The sequence below is a fragment of the Callospermophilus lateralis genome, chromosome 5 (genome assembly GCF_048772815.1).
Source record: "Callospermophilus lateralis isolate mCalLat2 chromosome 5, mCalLat2.hap1, whole genome shotgun sequence".
Classification (NCBI taxonomy): domain Eukaryota; kingdom Metazoa; phylum Chordata; class Mammalia; order Rodentia; family Sciuridae; genus Callospermophilus; species Callospermophilus lateralis.
Window position 1 is genome coordinate 33,527,528 of NC_135309.1, and position 19,586 is coordinate 33,547,113.

The 19,586-nt window shown below is 40.8% G+C and overlaps 1 protein-coding gene across 1 annotated transcript; it reads left to right on the forward strand.

The window, feature by feature from the left end:
* The first annotated feature begins 257 nt into the window (after window positions 1-257).
* On the forward strand, window positions 258-18,842 carry Slc36a3 (solute carrier family 36 member 3). The gene is made up of 8 exons (XM_076855749.1): window positions 258-298; window positions 2,383-2,478; window positions 5,052-5,136; window positions 6,201-6,419; window positions 9,011-9,109; window positions 9,688-9,854; window positions 12,643-12,748; window positions 18,765-18,842. Exons 1-8 carry the CDS (start codon window positions 258-260, stop codon window positions 18,810-18,812), a joined length of 861 nt encoding a protein of 286 aa, XP_076711864.1. The 3' UTR covers window positions 18,813-18,842.
* Window positions 18,843-19,586: the final 744 nt, after the last annotated feature.

The following is a 19,586-nucleotide window of genomic DNA, read 5'->3' on the forward strand; positions in this document are numbered from 1 at the left end:
AGATCTGGGTCACAGGTAGAATCCTAGCAGCCACTTTGTAGCGGTGCCAGGAGGGACATTCAAAGCACAGCATCCAGGGGACAAGGACATCCATGCACTGTCTCCCACCCTGGCAAGGAGCCCTAGTGCCCAAACTGAGAGAGGGACAGGGTGTGGGGGTGGCCAGTTTGCCCATCAATCACCACCCGGGGCCTCTCCTCTCCCTTCAGGTTGGGCCCATCAGCCTGCTGGCCATCGGGATCCTCACAGTGCACTGCATGGTCATCTTGCTGAACTGCGCTCACCACCTCTCTCAGAGGTGGGTGCTGCTCCTCTCTCACCCCAGCACCAGACCCCATCCATTGGGGTGTTGAGTTTCCTTTGACCACTGACCAATAATTAGGCCACTTCTCCAGGCCACCAAGCTGCTCTGGATCCAACAGAAGTGGTGGAGGGTGGGAAAGAATCCCAAGAAGAGACCCAACTCTGCTGCCGGCCAGCTGGAAGGCTTGGTCAGTTTCTTGCACCCCTCTGAGCCCAAATCCCCTCACCTGGGAACATCAAAAGTGATAAAAGATGGTAGAGCACTCCACAACGACCATGTGAGGCAAGACAGGCAGTCGTCCCTCTGTTCCTTTTAATCCCCTCACCCCAATACTAAATTACTCATCAGGGTAATTTGTTCCAGGAGAACCCCTGTAAAGACAAGCCAGTAGATGCCAAGACCTAATTAGCCACGGAATGCATAGGGTACAACTTCAGTTATTGAAAGCACATAGTGTGTCAAGGTGTATGGGTTTGAAATGAATGCAAAAACAACTTCAGAAAGAAAAGACAATAGCCACAGGAAAAAAAAAATAATAATGCTGAGATCTGCAGAGTGTTCAAATCCAAAGCTTCACTTCTTACAGTAAATCTCTATAGTAGGTCTTATTTTTATTTTCATTTTATAGATAAGTAAATTGAGGCTTGCCCAGGGCCTTGCCCAGGGCCACACAACCAGGGGGTAGCAGAGCCAGTGATGGAAGGCCTGACTCCATTCTTAACCATGTGGTCTTGAGCTGGCTGGGTCATTATGTCCCCAGGCTTCTGACTTTTCCTTGATGATCTCTCTTACATTTTTCTCTAATGCAGAGGCCCCCAGGAGAGGGTGGCCTAAGTGCTAGCTGTAAACTTCAGATATGTATTTTGGGGGATTTTCACCGTTTTTCTTTTCTAAGCCAATGTTTAAAAATTTAGAAATTTCATATTTAAGAAAAAATATAAAACAAGAAACTCCTCTGCCTTCTTCTCATTAGTCAGATGACCTGGTACTTCCAGGACTTCATTCCTTCCTTGTCCTTCTGGAGTGGAGTCCCAGTTGACCCTGTTGAGAACTGGACACACACTTGCTGTTTAGCCACTGACCTCACTACTCCCTATTTTTATGTCCCGTGTCACCTACCGAATCACTAATCCCTGTCTGATCCCCAACCTTCAGACTCGTATTTACCAGTCCTCTGCAAACTGACCCCATTTGTGCATGAATGCCAATCTCACTAAATATCAAAAATAACAATATCTGATCATAACAATAAATAATAAAAGTGTGTTTCCAACACATCCTGATAGCCATCTCTCACGGTCTCCTGCTCAAAGCCTAGTCTGCATGTGGAAAAGCTGAGCCCCAGAAGTCGGAAGAGACTAGACTTGCTCAAGGTCTCCAGCTCATGAGGGAATGGCATTTACCCCGTTTCCTGTCAAGCCTAGAGCCCTGACTCTGTCCTAGCAGTCCTGAAATGAATGCTGCTGCGTATCCAGGATCTCAGCAACCTGCTGCTGCTCCCACCTGCTCCTCTCCAGGACCAGGACAGTCCTACAGCAGGGCCTGTCCCACCCTGAGAAAGGGAGAGAGACAGGGAAAAGGGACAGGCTGGAACCTGGCCATCACATCCTCCTGCTGGGCAGGAACCTGAGGGTGGTGTGTGCGTGGGACTCGGTCCATGTAGGCGTCTCAAATGTCCGATAACTGGGCAATGAGAAGGACCAGAATAGTCGAGAAAGGACAGCGTCCCTGACAGGCCACACCTGCTCTGCCTCCTTCCCCATCTCCTCCCCTGACAATGTCCCCTCCCTCTCCTGCATGGCAGACCCAAATCAACTACTGTTTATTTAAAAAAAAAAAAAAAAAAGAAATCCATTAAGATCCACTTAAGGATCTGTTCTTAAAAAGATAATTGCAAAAAAAATAAATAAATAAACCAGAATAAAAAGCAAACTCCTGAAATTTTGTGTAAAATATGACTATCAGAAAATTAAGAGCGCTCTATGCTGACATACGAATAGATCATAATTACGCACTGGAGGAGCAAATCATAACTCCAGCAGAAACATTCTAAGTTACACATTGTCCTTTCCTCCTAGATTGCAGACGACCTTTGTGAACTATGGGGAGGCCACAATGTACAGCCTGGAAACCTGCCCCAGCCCCTGGCTGAGGTCCCATTCGGTGTGGGGAAGGTAGTAGTCGTGGATGTAGAAGTAACTGTGAGATGACAATCATCACAAGCATCATCTCTTTATTCTTTAATTTCTCTCTTAAAGTTTTAAGTGAATATGTCCTTAGCCGGGCATGGTGGCACACACCTGTATAACCAGTGGCTTGGGAGGCTGAGGCAGGAGGATCACAAGTTCAAGGCCAGCCTCAGCAACTAAGCAAAGCCCTAAGCAACTTAGTGAGACCCTCACTTAAAATAAACATAAAAAGAGCTAAGGATGTGACTCAGTGGTTAAGCACCCCTGGGTTCAATCCCTGGTACAAAAACAAAATAAAATAAAATAAATTAACATGTTCTTTTGGGAAACTACCAATAGAAAATATCTTCAATAGCTCCATTCCCTACCCGTTTCTTTACTCAAGAGGTGGTCCCTGAGGTCTAGTTAGTCAACATTCCCTTTGACTTTTTCTTTCTCTAGGTTTACATCAATATGTGTATGTGAATGGGCATATTAATTTAATATTTTTTTTGCACATTACTTAGAATCTTTTCTGGAAATTTGCTTTTTCATCTAATAGTATGTCTGTATTTATTTCTCATTGGAACATATAGACCCACCTCATAAATTTTTAGGGCTCCCAAATGTGGATGTATACCACAGTTTCATTTGATCATTCCCCTAATGGTGAATTTTTAGGTTGTCCCCTTGCTTGATAAAAAGTTAGAATGGTTTTCTGATCATCCCAACAACCTTGGTGAGGTAGACAGGGTCCCAGAAAAATGAGGTGACCAAGGCTCATAGAGATAAAATAGCATATTCAAAGGCACAACCATGGATAATGGTGGAGTAGGGACTTGAAAACCTCACACTGCAACCTTTTCCAGAAAAGTCCTTTGGGAGGTAGTGGGGTCAATATTGTGGCTGCCACCATCCCAGGAGGTCACTGACCTCCCCCAAAATAGTCACTCTGATTTTCAGAAAGGTGAGGTCATGATCATTTTTTGATGACACCCTCAATGATAGTCAGGGTAGGAATGGCCCTTAGAGATCACTAGATTCACACCTGTAAAGATAGAGCATAAAGGAGCTCAGAGAGGGACAATAAAGTTGCTCAGGATCACACGGGAAATTAGAGGCAGAGCAAGGACTAGAATCCAGAATATCTAGCTCGCACTCATCTAGTTTCCATGTACTATTTCTTTGGAAATCCAGTGATCCAGAAGGAGTTGGAAACATTTGGGAAAATATTAGTTCAACCAATGATTCATAATTTTTAGTGTACTAGGAGATACCTAGGGAACTTGAGTAAAAACTGCCCATACTGCGTAGACAATCATTAATGGATGCTCAAGCCATTCAGGTAAAAAATCAGTGAGGAATTTTATACAAGAAGAAGGCACAGATGCCACCTACCCCAAGTATGAGCATAGATCCACTCAGCTCCTGTGTGGATGTGGGACAGTCAGACAGGGTGTCTCATCATGGGGCACAGTGAGGCCTACGGGGCACTGCTGTGTATATTCTTGCCAGAAAAATAAATTAAGGAGCTTCATCTGATTGAGTCACCGGATCTGGTATCAGTTTATAGGAAGTGCAGGGGATAGAGAATCCAGATAAATGTCACGAGGAAGTCCTCAGCCGAGTCTAGAAGACAGATCTACTACAGGACACAGGATCTGACATCAAACAACCAAAAAATAAACAGCTGCAGGAGAGAGGAAAAGCAGGATAGGAAGAATAGAGCAATTTTACAAACTTCAGAAGAGTTTTAATAAAATGCAATGTATGAGGCCAGGGATGTAGTTCAGTGGTAGAGCAATTGCCTAGGATGTGTGAGACACTGGGTTTGATCCCCAGCACTATGAAAAAAAATAAATAAATAAAAATAAAACAGCCATAAAAGATATTTTGGAGAGAATTGTGATATCAAAAATAGGGACTATGTATTTGAAGATATTAAAATTCATTTTCAGGATATCAGTCTTAAAGAAAATATGCTGAGGTATGTAGGGTCAAAATGTTATGACATCTGCATATGACTTTCAAATGATTCTGAAAAAAAATCTGTGTGTGTGCGTGCGCACACGCACGCACATGCACATGCGCATGTGTGCATGCACATACCTGCATGCAGATGAATATATACACATATGAAAAGATTTGGGGCCAAAACTTAACAATTGATATATTTAGCTAACAAATATATGGATGCTAATTATATGAACTTTTCCTGAGGGCTTGAAATTTTTCAAAACAAGAAAAATTGGGGAAAAAAATCTAAATCACCAAAATAATTGTTTCACCAAATAAACACTTTAAAAACAATTTTAGGCCAAGCACAGTGGTGCATGCCTGTAATCCCAGTGGCTCAGAAGGCCGAGGCAAGAGGATTGCAAATTCAAAACCAGCCTCAGCAACTTAGTGAGGCCCTAAACAACTTAGTGAGACACTGTTTTAAAAAAAAGGGGGGGTGTGTGGCTGGGGATGTGGCTTAGTGGTAGAACATCCCTGGGTTCAACCACCAATACCAAAATAAATAAACAATAACTTGAATGTTTGTTTTCTCACTCTATCTCCCTCTTTTTCTTTCCCAGGTACACTGTCAGCTTCTTACTGATCATCACCCAGCTGGGCTTCTGCAGTGTTTATTTTATGTTTATGGCAGACAATTTACAACAGGTGAAGAAGCCTCTTTTGGGCAAAGGGAGAGAAAAGCAGACCTTCTGCTGCTAGGGCTACGTTAGCAAAAGCATAGTATTTAAGTATGGGAGGAGGAGACAGCTTCATTTCCACTCCTGGATTAGATCACAAATGGGAATTCTTTCAGTCTTGAGAATCATATTCTAAAAGGATCATAAAGAAGCCAAAGCAACTTGAAAACATTTTTAGCCTGAAAAGTATGGGTAAAATTTACATTAGGTACCATCTCAGGTTGTCATGTAGAAAATGACTACCTGAAAATAAGGAAAACCAGTGGCTAACTTCCTGTTATTGCCTACCTAAGACACATTGCAAGTCAATCTCAGCCTCTTGTGGAATAGAGGAAGCGTACCTAACAGCCCGAAAGAACTGTGGCAAGTCCTATAGACGGACTCTGCAAGCAGATAGGCTTTGCTCAATATCCAGAGCTTCCTGACTTGTAGGGCTCTCTAAGGTTGAGGAGGATGTGCTTGTGTGATAAATTCTCTTTCTCTGGCTGCATGAAAGAAAGTCATTTGGTGGGGAAGAAGAGGTTGGGCTAGCTGACAAAGTACCCTTCAACCTTGAGGTTTCATGACTCTAAGGGTTACTGGTTCATGTTGATGGATTTGGTAAATAAAAATACATGACACCCAGTAAAACTAGAATGCATTTTACACACACACACACACACATACATGAAAAAATACATGACATCCAGTTAAACTAGAATTTTGGATAAGTAGGGATATGTACATTTTATTTACATTTATATATGAACATATATGCAAATAATTATAATATATAAATAATTTATATATAAATATATATCTAACTACTTATCTGAAATTCCAGTTTAACTGAGTGTTATGTATTTTTTTCATGTAGATATTTTACTATATATATATATATATATATATATATATATATATATATATGTCTTATGCGATATTTGGAATGTATTTATACTAAAACATTATTTGTGATTTTCTGAAATTCCACTGGAGCTGGACATCCTGCACTTCGTCTTCAACTGCCATACCTTCCACTGTGTTCTCTTTCAGATAGTAGAAGAAGTCCATGTCACCTCCAACACCTGCCAGCCCAGGAAGTTCCTGGTGCTGACCCCCATCCTGGACATTCGTATCTACATGCTGACAATCCTGCCCTTCCTGATCATGTTGGTGTTTATCCGGAACCTCAAGGTGCTGTCTGTCTTCTCAACAATGGCCAACATCACCACCCTGGGGAGCATGATCCTGATCTTTGAGTATATCATCCAGGTCTGTGCCTGAAATCATGGAAGAAAGGTGTCAGGGTCCAGGGCCTCTGAGACACCTGGGATGGGTTATTGTCAGGGTGGGCAGGTGGAGGTGAGAAAGTTCCATCCTCTGCTCTGAGCATCCCCTGCCAAAGTGATATCCAGGAACATTTCTGCCCCACAAACTCTAAAAGCTGATTATCTCTGTTAGCAGCATCCTGTCCTCCTCAGTACCAGCATGGATAACATTGAATAACAATGAGTCATTCAACCATTCATAGGTCCTTACTACCTTCTGTGATCCCAGGCATTGTGCAAGGAGCTGGGGACTCAGGGGTAAGTAAAAATAGGCAGATAGGGTGTCTCCTCTCATGGAAGTCACATTCATTTGGGGAGATTAACATTGATTAATAACCAACAAAAACCGTAAACGTGGTAGGTGACAAAGGATGCATGGGTGATAAAGGAATTTGATCTACTTAGTACCCCACTTTACCTATCTAACTTACTGGATTTCACAATACTACGGTTTTGGAAGTACTGTCTTTATTCCATTTCCAGACGAGGAAACTGGCATCCAGAAAGTAGTTTTTCCACTACCTCCAATCAGTTTGCCTCTGGAGCTCTTGTGCTCTATCCTCATCATAGGTCCTGAAACTCCACCATTGCACTCATTTCTTGGAGTCTAGAGTCTTTGGCGTTGTCTCCTTTTCCTATTGATGCTATAACAAATGACCACAAGTCCAGGGGCTTAAAATATCACAAATTTATTTTTTCAGCTCTGGAGGTCTCCTGAGCTAAAATCAAGATGTCCATGAGTCTGCACCTTTGCTGGAGGGTAGGGGAGAATCCATTTCTTGCTTTTTTTCTGGTTTTCTTGCCTGCATGCTTTGGTAAGCAAGAAAATTCAAAGCCGGAAAATCAGACCGAGTCTTTCTCATGCTGCAATCTGTCTCCTTTGATTCCCTCTTCCACTTTCTAAGACCCTTGTCTCATCCGGATAGTCCAGAGTAATCTTTTTTTTTTTTTTTAATTAATTTTTATTGTAGGTTGTTCAAAACATTACATAGTTCTTGATATATCATATTTCACACTTTGATTCAAGTGGGATATGAGCTCCCATTTTTACCCCATATACAGATTGCAGAATCACTTCAGTTGCACAACCATTGATTTACATATTGCCATTCTGGAGTCTGTTGTATTCTGTGCCTTTCCTATCCTCTACTATCCCCCCTCCCCCGTCCCCTCCCCTCTTCTCTCTCTACCCCCTCTACTGTAATTCATTTCTGCCCCAAGGAGGGAAAATATAAGGGGCAGAGTAATCTTATTTTAAGATTAGATGATGAGGGCTGGGATTGTGGCTCAGTGGTGGAGCACTCGCCTAGCATGGGTGGGACCCAGGTTCTATCCTCAGCACCACATAAAAATAAAGGCATTGTGTTGTGTCCATCTACACCATATATATATTAAGTGTATATATATATATATATATATATATATATATATACTTAAAATAAAAGATTAGATAATGAACAGCCTTCATTCAATCTGAAAACTTAATTCTCCCTTGCCATGTGCCATCACATAGCCACAGGTTCCTGAATATCTTTGGGGAGTGATTGTTCAGCTCACCACAGAAGTCCATTAAAATAATCATTCCCCCTAGACCCTCCATAGCTGCCCTGCTAGCCTGTGGACCACACAGCACTGAGAAGGGATGAGGAGAGGCGATAGAGGGCTGGGACACAGGAGACTGAGTCCTTATCTGAGCTGTCAGTAACTTGCAGAGAAGATTTGCATGTCCTGCCTTTTCCACAGGTAAAGATAAAATGGCTCCTTGCAGCCAAAAGTTGGGAAAAACTCAAGTGTTCATTGAATGATGAATGAACAAAGAAAATGTGCTATATAAATATACATGATAGAATATTAGTTAGCCCTAAAAAGGAGTGAGATTCTGAAAGATGCTACAACATGGATGGACCTCAAAGACATTGAGCTAAGTGAAATAAACCAGACTACCAAAAGACAAATACTATGTGATTCCACTTATATGAAGTAGCCATAATAATCAAATTGATAGAGACAGAGAGTAGAATGTGGGTTACAAGGAGAGGGGTTAATGGGGAATTGCTATTTTAATAGATTCATGTGTTCAGTTTGGGCTGATGAAAAAGGTATGAGGTGGGGAGTAGTGAGGAATATATAACAACGCAAATGCACTTAATGCCACTGAGTTAGACACTTAATGGTTAAAATGGTAAATTCTGCTATGTGAATTCACCACAATAGAAATTAAATGAATGAATGAATGAATCATCTTTTTTTTTTTTTGCTTTGTCTGTGGTACTCTGTGACAAAGATATTTTATTCAAGTTAGAAAGTATCAGAGTAGACATTTTTATGATTGCAAATATTACAAGGTGGGCCACTAAGTATGTGATTCAAGCATTAAAAGATAAGAAGATGGACCAGGCTCTAGATATCTCATGAGTGCTCCTAACACTGATTATCTCTGTTGTGGTCAGGCATGACCCAGCTTCTACCAGGTGATGGTTTGGGATGACTTTGATACCATGGCAAATCCAATGTCTTTCTTCTACTTCCTTGCAGGACATTCCAGATCCAAGCAACCTGCCCCTGATGGCAAACTGGAAGACCTTCTTGCTGTTCTTTGGTACTGCCATCTTCACATTTGAAGGCGTTGGTATGGTAAGACTGCTGGGTTTGAATGAATGGTCCCTAATGTTTTTTAGGGTGGCCAGTTGCAATTCCGTGTATCTAAATGAATAGCATTTTAAAAAAGTGCAGAATAGTGAAGCATTCAGGGTGCCAACTGCTCCATACACCACACTACGTCTTGAAGACTGAGAATTTCCTAATCAGAAAAGACAGAATTGACCTGATATCCCAGTGGCTTGGGAGGCTGAGGCTGGAGGATCACAAGTTCAAAGCCAGCCTCAGCAAAAGCAAAGCACTAAGCAACTCAGTGCGACCCTGTCTCTAAATAAAATACAAAATAGGGCTGGGGATGTGGCTCAGTGGTCAATTCCCCCTGAGTTCAATCTCCAGGACTCTCCGTATCTCCCCAAAAGAGAAAAGATGGAATTGAGCATTCCTGGCAATAGAAAATGAGAGAAAAATAAAAGTGGTGTGGCCATGTGGAGAGACCCCTTCTGACTCTGGGCCCACCCAGAGAAGGACAGCCATGCCAGCGGGGGAGCCTGAACCTACACCAAGTGCCACATCTCTTTCTACCCTTTGTTTTCCTAAACTCTTTTCACCTCCAGGTTCTGCCTCTCAAAAACCAGATGAAGAATCCACAGCATTTCCCCCTTGTTCTGTACGTGGGGATGTCCCTTGTCATCTTTCTCTATTCCTGCCTGGGAATCCTGGGCTACATGAAGTTTGGGTCAGACACCCAGGCCAGCATCACCCTCAACTTGCCCAACTGCTGGTACGTCCCCTGCTGGCCTCAGGTATAGGGAGAAGCATGGGATCTGGGCCTTAGCAAGAGATGGGCATTCACTTGGGTTTTCTTTAGCAACAAATATTTACTGTTAATATTACTATTAATTGTAATAATTGGTAAGTTTGATGATCTAGGCACCATGCACTATCTCATTTAATTTCTTATACCCCATGAGTTAGCATTATTATTATTAACTCCATTTAATAGATAAGGAATTTGATATCTGGAGAGACTCTAAGTAATTTTCCTAGCTCGCATTGTGAGAAGCTGAAGCTTGAATCTAATCTGTCTGACCCTAAAGTGCAAAGGCTCTAGAACAGAAATGATCTGGGAATGTTAAAGAAACCAAAACAGAACAACAAAAAGTGTAACTCAAAGTAAAGATTGAAGTCCCACAGAGGGGTTGCTACTCAGATCCCAAGTTTCAGATACAGAGAACACCACTATTGCTGTGTCCCAATTGGAACTTGGTCTGGAGTTCTTGTATTCAATCATTCATTCATCCAGAAAATATTCTGGAGGCTGGCACATGGTATGCAAACATTCCACCTTAGCTGTTATAGTGGCAGTATTGGATACATAGTGGCCAAGCCGTCAAGACAGCCAGTGTTTAAGAGCACATGTTCTAAAGGTGTCTAATTGACCTTGGGCAAGACACCTGATCTTTGACTCCCAATTCCTGTGCTCAGTAAACTGAGGATCATACTTATGCCTGTTAATATCAGTCAGGATAGAGTAAATTTTGCTCCAATAATAATCTCAGTGGCTGAACACACCAATGCTTAATTGCATGCTCATGCTGCATGTACATTATGGGATGGCTAAGGCTCTTGCTGCTGGAACAGCCACTCTACAAAGTGTGGCTGGTGGCCATGGCAGAGAGCACGGGGAATCACACACTGTGCACCAGACTGGCAAAGCTTCACCTGGAATGGCAGGTATTTCTCCTGCTCACACCGCCCCACTCTGGGTACTCCAAGGAGGCAGGGACATATCTGAAAGTCTTTGGTGAGCACCATAAATGACCACGACACTCTCTCACAGGGAGAGTCTGAGCATTAATTGGTTTGATATAGAAAATGCTTAGCACATAGTAAGTCCTTGTGGAGAGTTAAGTCTTATCATTGCTGTGCGCCACAGCTTTGGTCTCCCTGAGATAAGTTAGGGTGATGGGAATCGGGTTCCCACAAAGCCAGGGTTGTAAACTGAGGAAAAGGTCACCAGCCCCACAGACTTCCTTGTGTTGTGATAATGACTAGATGAGATAATCAACATGTGATTTACTTGACATTGTGCTTTATGTTATGTAAGTAAGATATCCTGTACTTGGGAGACTGAGACAGAAGGATCAAAAGTTTGGGGTCAGCCTGGAACTTAGTGATACCATGGCTAAAAATTAAAAAAAAAATTTTTTTTAAAGACCAGGTTTGTAGCTAAGTGATAGAGCCTTTATCAAGCATGTGTGAGGCCCTGGGTTCAATCCCCAATAATGTGAGGGAGAAGAAATTCTAATAACCATGTAGGCAGGACCCTTTCCTTCCGAGGACCACAGCTAAACATGGGCTTTGACCTCCACCAAGGCTTAGTGCCTGTAGTGTGATCCTGGCTGATCTTCATGTTCTCCAGGGAGCCTTAAACAAATTTCCATTTCCAATAGGAGAAACACCAACAACTCAAGAAAAAAATGGGCAGAGGGTATGAACAAACAGTTCACAAGCAAATAAAAAAATGACCATTTTATATTTGAAATGATGCTCAAAGCAGATTATAGAAATGCCAGTTAAACGAGACACACACACACACACACACACACACACACACACACAATGTCATAGACTGTCATGTACTCACACACACTTTTGACAAGCTGGGACTTCAACACAGTAGGACAAGTGGGCACTCTTACCCATCATCCTTATTGGTGGATTTAAATATTATGTTCATGTAGAAAAGCAAACAAAGATATTTTTTGCAGCATTGTGGCAAAAAGACCAGTATTCTCAAAAACAATAATTCAAATATTTATTAATTAGTGACTAGTTTTAAAAAGTATTATATCCGGCAATCAGAATGCCAAATTTTGTTAAATGGAAGGGCCAGATCTATGTGTATTGACAGGGAGCAATCTCCAAGAAATATTTGGTAATGAAAAAGTAAGGAGATCCACTGCACGTAGAGAAATGTGTGCAGCATGTTTCTCTGTGGGTGGGTGTGAGGCCCCACATGGTGTGGAAGGTTATATATACGCAGAGTATTTCTGGGAAGCACAAGACAATTCTGAATGATTGCCTAAGGAAAGGGGAACTGGAGACTGGGAATCAAGGGCAGGGATGCTTTTCACTGTAGGACTGTTGTACTTGAATTTCACTCTATGCAGACTACATTTTAAACAACTAAAAGGAGGGGGTTCCTGCATCGTGGGCTTGTTGCCTCGTCATCTCCAGGAATGTGCACTTTTAAAATATTTATTATTTTAGTTGTAGTTGGACACAATATCTTTATTTTATTTATTTTATGTGGTGCTGAGGATTGAACTCAAGGCCTCGCACATGCTAGTGAGCGCGCTACCTCTGAGCCACAACCCCAGCCCAGGAATGTGTACTTTTAATGAGTTGCCAGGAGGGTCCTGACAGCCAGTCTGACCCAAGTCATTGGATAGTAGCCAATTTTGTGACTCAATGACAGGTACCAGTTTCTGAACAGTGAGTGGATCCCAAACAGCCCTTCCTGGGGGCCAAATTGCACTTCACATCCTCTTGATGATTGTCTGCAGGTTGTACCAGTCAGTCAAGCTGATGTACTCCGTGGGCATCTTCTTCACCTACGCCCTCCAGTTCCACGTCCCAGCTGAGATCATCATCCCGTTTGCCGTCTCTCAGGTGCCAGAGAACTGGGCACTGTTTGTAGACCTGTCTGTCCGCACAGCCTTGGTCTGTCTCACCTGTGAGTAGGATGAAAGGCACTAGGGCAAGGAGCCACTTGGGTGCCTACCTCACCGTCACTGGCTCTGCCACTTGCTTTCTTTGTGACCTAGGGCAAGATATTTAATCTCCCTGGGTCTCAACTTTTCCACCTGAAAAAAAAAATGGGCTTAAAAGAACTATCACATAGTAAATGTTACCATAATCTCTACTGACTACCTATGGAAAATATAAGCTGATTTTATGGAGAAAGAAGTATCATTCATTCACTTGCTCTCCTATGTCCCTGGTACTGACTTGCTTGGTTTGAGGTGTTTGGAGTTCCCAGTCTGTACCCAGAATCAGAAACCTGGATATGTGTTGTTCGGAGATTGTTCCCAATCTCAGGAGTGTAAGTTGAAGAGAAAGATGGAGTTCAGGCAACTCTGGATCAGGGAAAGTACAGGTAGAGATATGGTCTTCTGGTGACCTGTTCTGCTTCTAGCATACACTAAATGGCCATTTTTTCCTTTTTTATTCATCCATCCGTCATTCATTCATTCAAGTATTGTTTGTTGAGCACCTCCTATATGCCTGACATTGTGCTGGACACTAGGGACTCAATCACTAATAATGGGACTAGGAATTTAGCTTAGCATATACAAAGTCCTGGGTTCAATACCCAGTACCACTCCTCCTTCTCCTCCTCCTCCTCCTCCTCCTCCTAACCATCATAAAGAATATTGAGGATATAGCTCCAGCTCTCATAGGGTTTACAAGATGAACTGCAGCTATCTGCAAGGAAATAATGGCAGCACTTTGTGATGCATGTTAAGATGGCACAAGATGAAGCACCCGCATGACAGTTAAAACTAAGTAGCAGACACCCTGTATACTTAACAGAATCCTGTACCTCATCCTGGGCAGGTCGGGGGATCAGTCCTCTCCAGTGGAGATATGCTTGCTAAGACCTAGGAGAGCGGAGGTAGATCACGTATAGGGAGTAGGCTGTGCACAAACCCAAGGTCAGTACTTGCCACTGGAGAACTAAAAGCAGTTGGGCACAGTCAGAGGGTAGGTCCAAACATAGGGAAGGACCCAAATCCTGAATTCAACTGCTAAATCAGTGCTGAGGAGTTTGGGCAACAGGGAGCCCTGGGAGGACTCTGAGCAGTGGGTTGCTGTGACCAGAGCTGAGCCTCTTGAAGCACAGCCCCTGTCCACCTTGCAGTGTAGCTCTCTTTGAACACATCTCCTCTGTCCCCTTCAGGGTGAGCTCTCTTGGGGAAAGATGCTGATTTTTCTCTGTATCTCCACTGGCAATGAGCTTACCAAGCATCTGATGAAGGAAAGCTATGGACAGGAAGCCCACTATAAAGGGGGGATGGGCTTCCAACTCTGAGACCCTGAGTCCCTCTTATGCTCAATATGTTGGAGCAATTTCAGAAAGAGGTGATGGTTTTCTTAAAGGTCCAGCAAGCTGAGTCTAGAAGTTCATCTCAATGGTAGAGTGCTTGCCTACCACATGGCAAAGCCCTGGGTTCTATCCCCAGCACCAGGAAAAAGAAATATATAGCAAGGTTAGATGCTTTCCAAAACAATTTTTCTCTAATTTGTTCATAGATAAATTATATGGGTATATGAAATTAAATCATATAAGTTTCATATTCCCTCATCCAAATATTATCAAAATTGGACTCCATGGTATGCATCTATTATATGTATAAGAGATGGAGATTTAAGAATGTTTATAGAAGAAGAGGGATGAGAATGGGCAGCTAATGCTGTCTTCATGTTTTATATTCTGCTTAATTACCAGAATTCTTTTATGAATGGGAAAATAAGTGGTTGAGATTAGTATACAATAGAACTATCTTTCTTTTTTAATCCATCCTTGGTTCTATACAGAAGTTGCATGATGTAGATGGTACAATTTGTTTCAGTGTTTGGATAAGAGTCAAACACTTATGAGCCCCTACTGTGTGCCAAGTAGGCAGCATAAACTTTATTTTTTTGTTGTTGTTTGTAGATTTTTATTTTTTAATTGATAGATTAAAAAACTATGTGTGTTTATGGTATACAACATATTTTCATATATGCATAAACTGTGGTATAATTGAACTAAGGTAATTAACATACCTATTAGATCAAATATTTATCATTATATTAGTGAAAATATTTAAACAGTACTATCTTGGTCAATTTTCAAGTACACAAGACATTGTGATTAGCTATAGTCACCACATCATACAACAGATCTTTTGAACTCGATCCTCCTTTCTAATTGCAATTTGTCCTGTGTGTTTTGGTCAACACCTCCCCAGTTCTCACACCCCTACCCTCTACCATCTCACTCTGTCTTTGTATGAGCTTAATTTCCTAGATTCTACCTATAAATCAGAATAGGGATGTGTCTTTCTGTGCTTGGCTTATTTCATTTCACATACTGTTTCCCGGGTTCATCCATGTTGTTACAAATGACAGGATTTTCTTTTTTATTTTTAAGGTTGAATAGTATTTTGCTGTGTATATATGCAGTATTTTCTTTATTTCATGGCATGATGACTGTGATAAACATTGCAATGAACATGATAGTTCAGATATTCCTTTGACATATTGATTTCAATTACTCATATATATGCCAAGAATTGGCATTGTGGGGTTATATAATTATATGTTTATATTTATAAAAATTATACTTTTATATTCATATAATTATAAAACACTTTAAATTTTTTTAAAGAAACTTGGTATTGAGTTCCCTAGTGACTATTCTAATTTGCAACAGTACATAGAAATTCCCTTTCCTCCACCTCCACACCAACACTGGTTATCTGTTGTCTTTTCAACAATAGCCACCCTAACCAGTGTGAGGTGATATCTCATTGTGGTGTTTTTGTTTTGTTTTTTATTGGTTCTGCACCCTGGTGCTTGTTGCTTATATTTTTGTTAAGTGCCATTCTGATTGGAATGAGATGAAATCTCAGTATAGTTTTAATTTGCATTTCTCTAATTGCTAGTGATGTTCTTATGTCTTCTTTTGACTAGTGTTCATTTAGTTCCTTTGCCCATTTATTGACTGAATTATTTGGGGATTTTTTTGATGTTATTATTTTTTGAGTTCTTTGTGAATCCTGGTTATTAATATCCTACTGAGGGGCAGGTAGCAAAGATTTTTCTCCCATTCTGTAGGCTCTCTCTTCACACTCTTGTTTCCTTCGCTGTGAGGAAGGCTTTTAATTTGATACCATCCCATTTATTGACTTTTAATTTTGTTTCTGGCCCTTTAGGAATCTTGTTAAGGAAGTCAGTTCCTAAGCCGACATGTTGGATTTGGGCTGCATTTTCTCCCAGCAGGTACAGGGTTTCTGGTCTAATTCCTAGGTCTTTGGTCCATTGTGAGTTGAGTTTTGTGCAGGGTGAGAGAAAGAAAATTTTCTTTCTACTACATATGGATTTCCAGTTAATTTTCAGCGCCATTTTGTTGAAGAGGACTATAGCTCCGTAGTATAATTTGAAGTTCAGTATTATAATGCTTTCTGCTTTGCTTTTCTCACTAAGGATTGCTTTGGCTATTCTGGGTCTCTTATTTTTACAAATGAATTTCATGACTGCTTTTTCTATTTCTGTAAAGAATGTCATTGAAATTTTGATGGGAATTGCATTTAATCTGTATTTTGCTTTTGGTGATATGATCATTTTGGCAATATTAATTCTGTCTATCCATGAACATGCATGGTCTTTCCAGCTTCTAAGGTCTTCTTCAATTTCATTCTTCAATATTCTAACTTTCATTGTGGAGGTCCTTTACCTTTTTTGTTAGATTGATTCCCAAGTTGTTGTTGTTTGTTTGTTTGTTTTGTTTTGTTTTGTTTATTTCAGGGTATTGTGAATGGGATAGTTTTCCTATTTTCTTTCTCAGCAGATTCATCATTGGATTAGAGTGTTTTAGGGATAGCCAAAACAGTTTTATTTGGCTGCAGCCAGGGTCAGAGGGCACAGCTTTTGCTGTAATCAATTAATCCCCTGAACCCCAGGTTCAGGGAATTTTAGAATTTTATACCCAGCATGTAAGAAGGGGCTCAGAAGTTCACAGTCTGCAGAAGTTCACATAAAAGCAGCTTTTTCTTTCACTGTTCTGGGCAAGTTAACCCTTCAAGGACAACACCTGAGAAGGAGAGACCTTCTTTTCCCCTTTCCTTGCTCTCCCTTCCAGCTGTTACCATGGAGCCCAATTGATAACTTATCTTAAAAATGTAGACATCTCTGTGAATCCCAGCTCAAGGCCACAGGACTTGTTTGCACATTTCAACAAGCTACTATACTGGATACATTTATGAAAAACGGGGTGTCCAGAACCTGGAGTGCTGATTTCTTCCTGGCCAGTGGCCAAGTAAAATAGGGCAACATGAAAATGGAATTATCTACATTGAACTCTTGCAGAGATTCTTTTGCTGACAGTCCCCAATTAGCCATGGTAAAGATTTCTAGAGAAGCCCAGTTTAGACTTTTCTGTGGAGAAAGCGGGTACCACTATAATAGGAAAATTATTAATATATGGGTACTGATTTTGTATCCTTCTACTTTTCTGAATTCATTTATGATCTATATCTATAAGTCTTCTGGTAGAGTTTTTTTGGGGTCTTCTAAATATAGGATCATGTCACTGGCAAGCAGAGATAATTTGAGCTCTTCCTTTCCTATACATATCCCTTTAATTTTCTCCTCTCACCTAATTGTTCTGGCTGGAGCTTCAAGGATTATGTTGGATAGGGGTGATAAAAGTGGGCGTCCTTGTCATATTACTGATTTTAGAGGAAATGCTTTTAGTTTTTCTCCACTCAGAATAATGTTGGCCTTGGGTTTGTCATATATAGCCTTTACAATGTCAAGGTAAGTTCCTTGTATCCCTAGTTTTTCAGTGTTTTAAATGTGAATGCTTGCTATATTTTGTCGGATGCTTTTTCTGCATCTATTGACATACTCATATGATTCTTGTCCTTAATTCTGTTTAAGTGGTGAATTACATTTATTTATTTGCATATTTGAATGAACTTTGCATTCCTGGAATGAAACCCACTTGATTATGGTACACTAACTTCTAAATGTGTTTTTGTATGCAGCTTGCCAATATTTTTATGGAGAATTTTTGCATCTATGTTTATCAAGGATATTGGTTTGAAGTTTTATTTCTTGATATGTCTTTGTCTTGTTTTGGTATCAGGGTGATACTGGCTTCATAGAATGAGTTTGGCAGTGTTCTGTCCTTTTCTGTTTCTTGAAATAACTTGAGGAAGGTTGATATTAGTTTCTTAAAGTTCTGGTAGAACTCTGATAGAATCCATCCAGTACTGGGCTTTTCTTTGTTTGAAGGCTTTTGATGGCTGCTTCAAGTTTATTACTTGATGTTGATCTATTTAAATTTCCTATATCTTCCTGGTTCAACTTGGGTAAGTCAGATATCTCTAGGAATTTGTCCATATCCAAGATTTTCTAATTTGTTGCAGTATAAATTTTTAAAATAGTCCCTAGAACCCTCTCGATTTCAGTAGTGTCTACGTGATATTTGTTTTTCATCTTGGATTTTGATGGTTTGAGTTTTTTCCCCTCTATAAAGGGTATAGGTGAGGCATTCCATGGATTCTCATTTGTGTGACCTTAAGAAAGTCCTGTTCCTTTTAGAGCTCTAGATCTCCCCATCTCTATAATGAAGGAGGTTATAATAACTAAGTGGTAGAGTAAATCTTCCAATAAAGATTATGCATGAAAAATCAAATAGATAAAATAGAAAAGGGGCATGTGTGTCAGCAGTGAAGATAGGAGAGGGAGTCAGGAGCTGAGGTGCCTGACCTGTGTGTAAGCCACAGTGGGCTCCTGCCCACCTCTCCAAACAGTTCTCACTCATCTGTGAAGCTCTTGGGCTCCAAAGCAATGGTTTGGTTTTGAGCTTCTGGCAGGAACATTTAGTGATTCTAAATTTTTCTTCTTGCTGCAGGTGTCTCAGCCATCCTCATCCCCCGCTTGGACCTGGTCATCTCCCTAGTGGGCTCTGTGTGCAGCAGTGCCCTGGCCCTCATCATCCCACCCCTCCTGGAGATCATCACCTTTTACTCTGAGGACATAAGCTGTGCCACCATTGCAAAGGACATCATGATCAGCATCCTGGGCTTTTTGGGGTGTATTTTTGGAACATATCAAGCCTTCTATGAGTTGACCCAACCCATTAACCATTCCATGGCCAACTCTACAGGTGTCTATATGCATCATTTTTTATTTTTATTCTAATAGCTTCCCCTTCCTCCTACCCCCATTTTGATTTCCATGCAGATGTTATATATATTCATCAAACCCCAACATCTCTATATTAATTAGTGGCTTCTTTATCTTTCCAAGAGAAATGTAGATAACACAGGTTAGTATTGATACCTCTCAGGCTACCCCTTTTTTGATTTTGGATTTCTTTGGCAATCTTTTGTACCTCAGAACCAATATCACATTCAGACATTCATATTATTAACCTCATTTGATGGAAACAGAGATAACATTCACTTCTGATAACCCTGGAAACAAAAGACCAAGCATAAATGCAAAAGAAAGTTTTTTGTCTATACCATAGAAACTTCCCTAGAAACATCAAATTTTTAAAAGTATATATCTGTAGAAGGGAATTTTCTATTTAAATATTCCAAGTGAAAGAGTGACAGAATAACAATAGAACTTAGCCATAATTTTTTCACTGATTTCTTTATTTCTTTTTAAAATTTTTTTTAATTGGGGATTGAACCCAGGGGCACTTAACCACTGTGCCACACCCCCA

Excerpts from the sequence above, each read along its gene's own strand:
- Slc36a3 (XM_076855749.1), top strand. The coding sequence starts at position 258 with ATGGTCATCTTGCTGAACTGCGCTCACCACCTCTCTCAGAG. Across the intron at positions 299-2,382 it reads GCTCACCACCTCTCTCAGAG|ATTGCAGACGACCTTTGTGA; the intron begins GTGGGTGCTGCT and ends CTTTCCTCCTAG. Across the intron at positions 5,137-6,200 it reads TGGCAGACAATTTACAACAG|ATAGTAGAAGAAGTCCATGT; the intron begins GTGAAGAAGCCT and ends GTTCTCTTTCAG.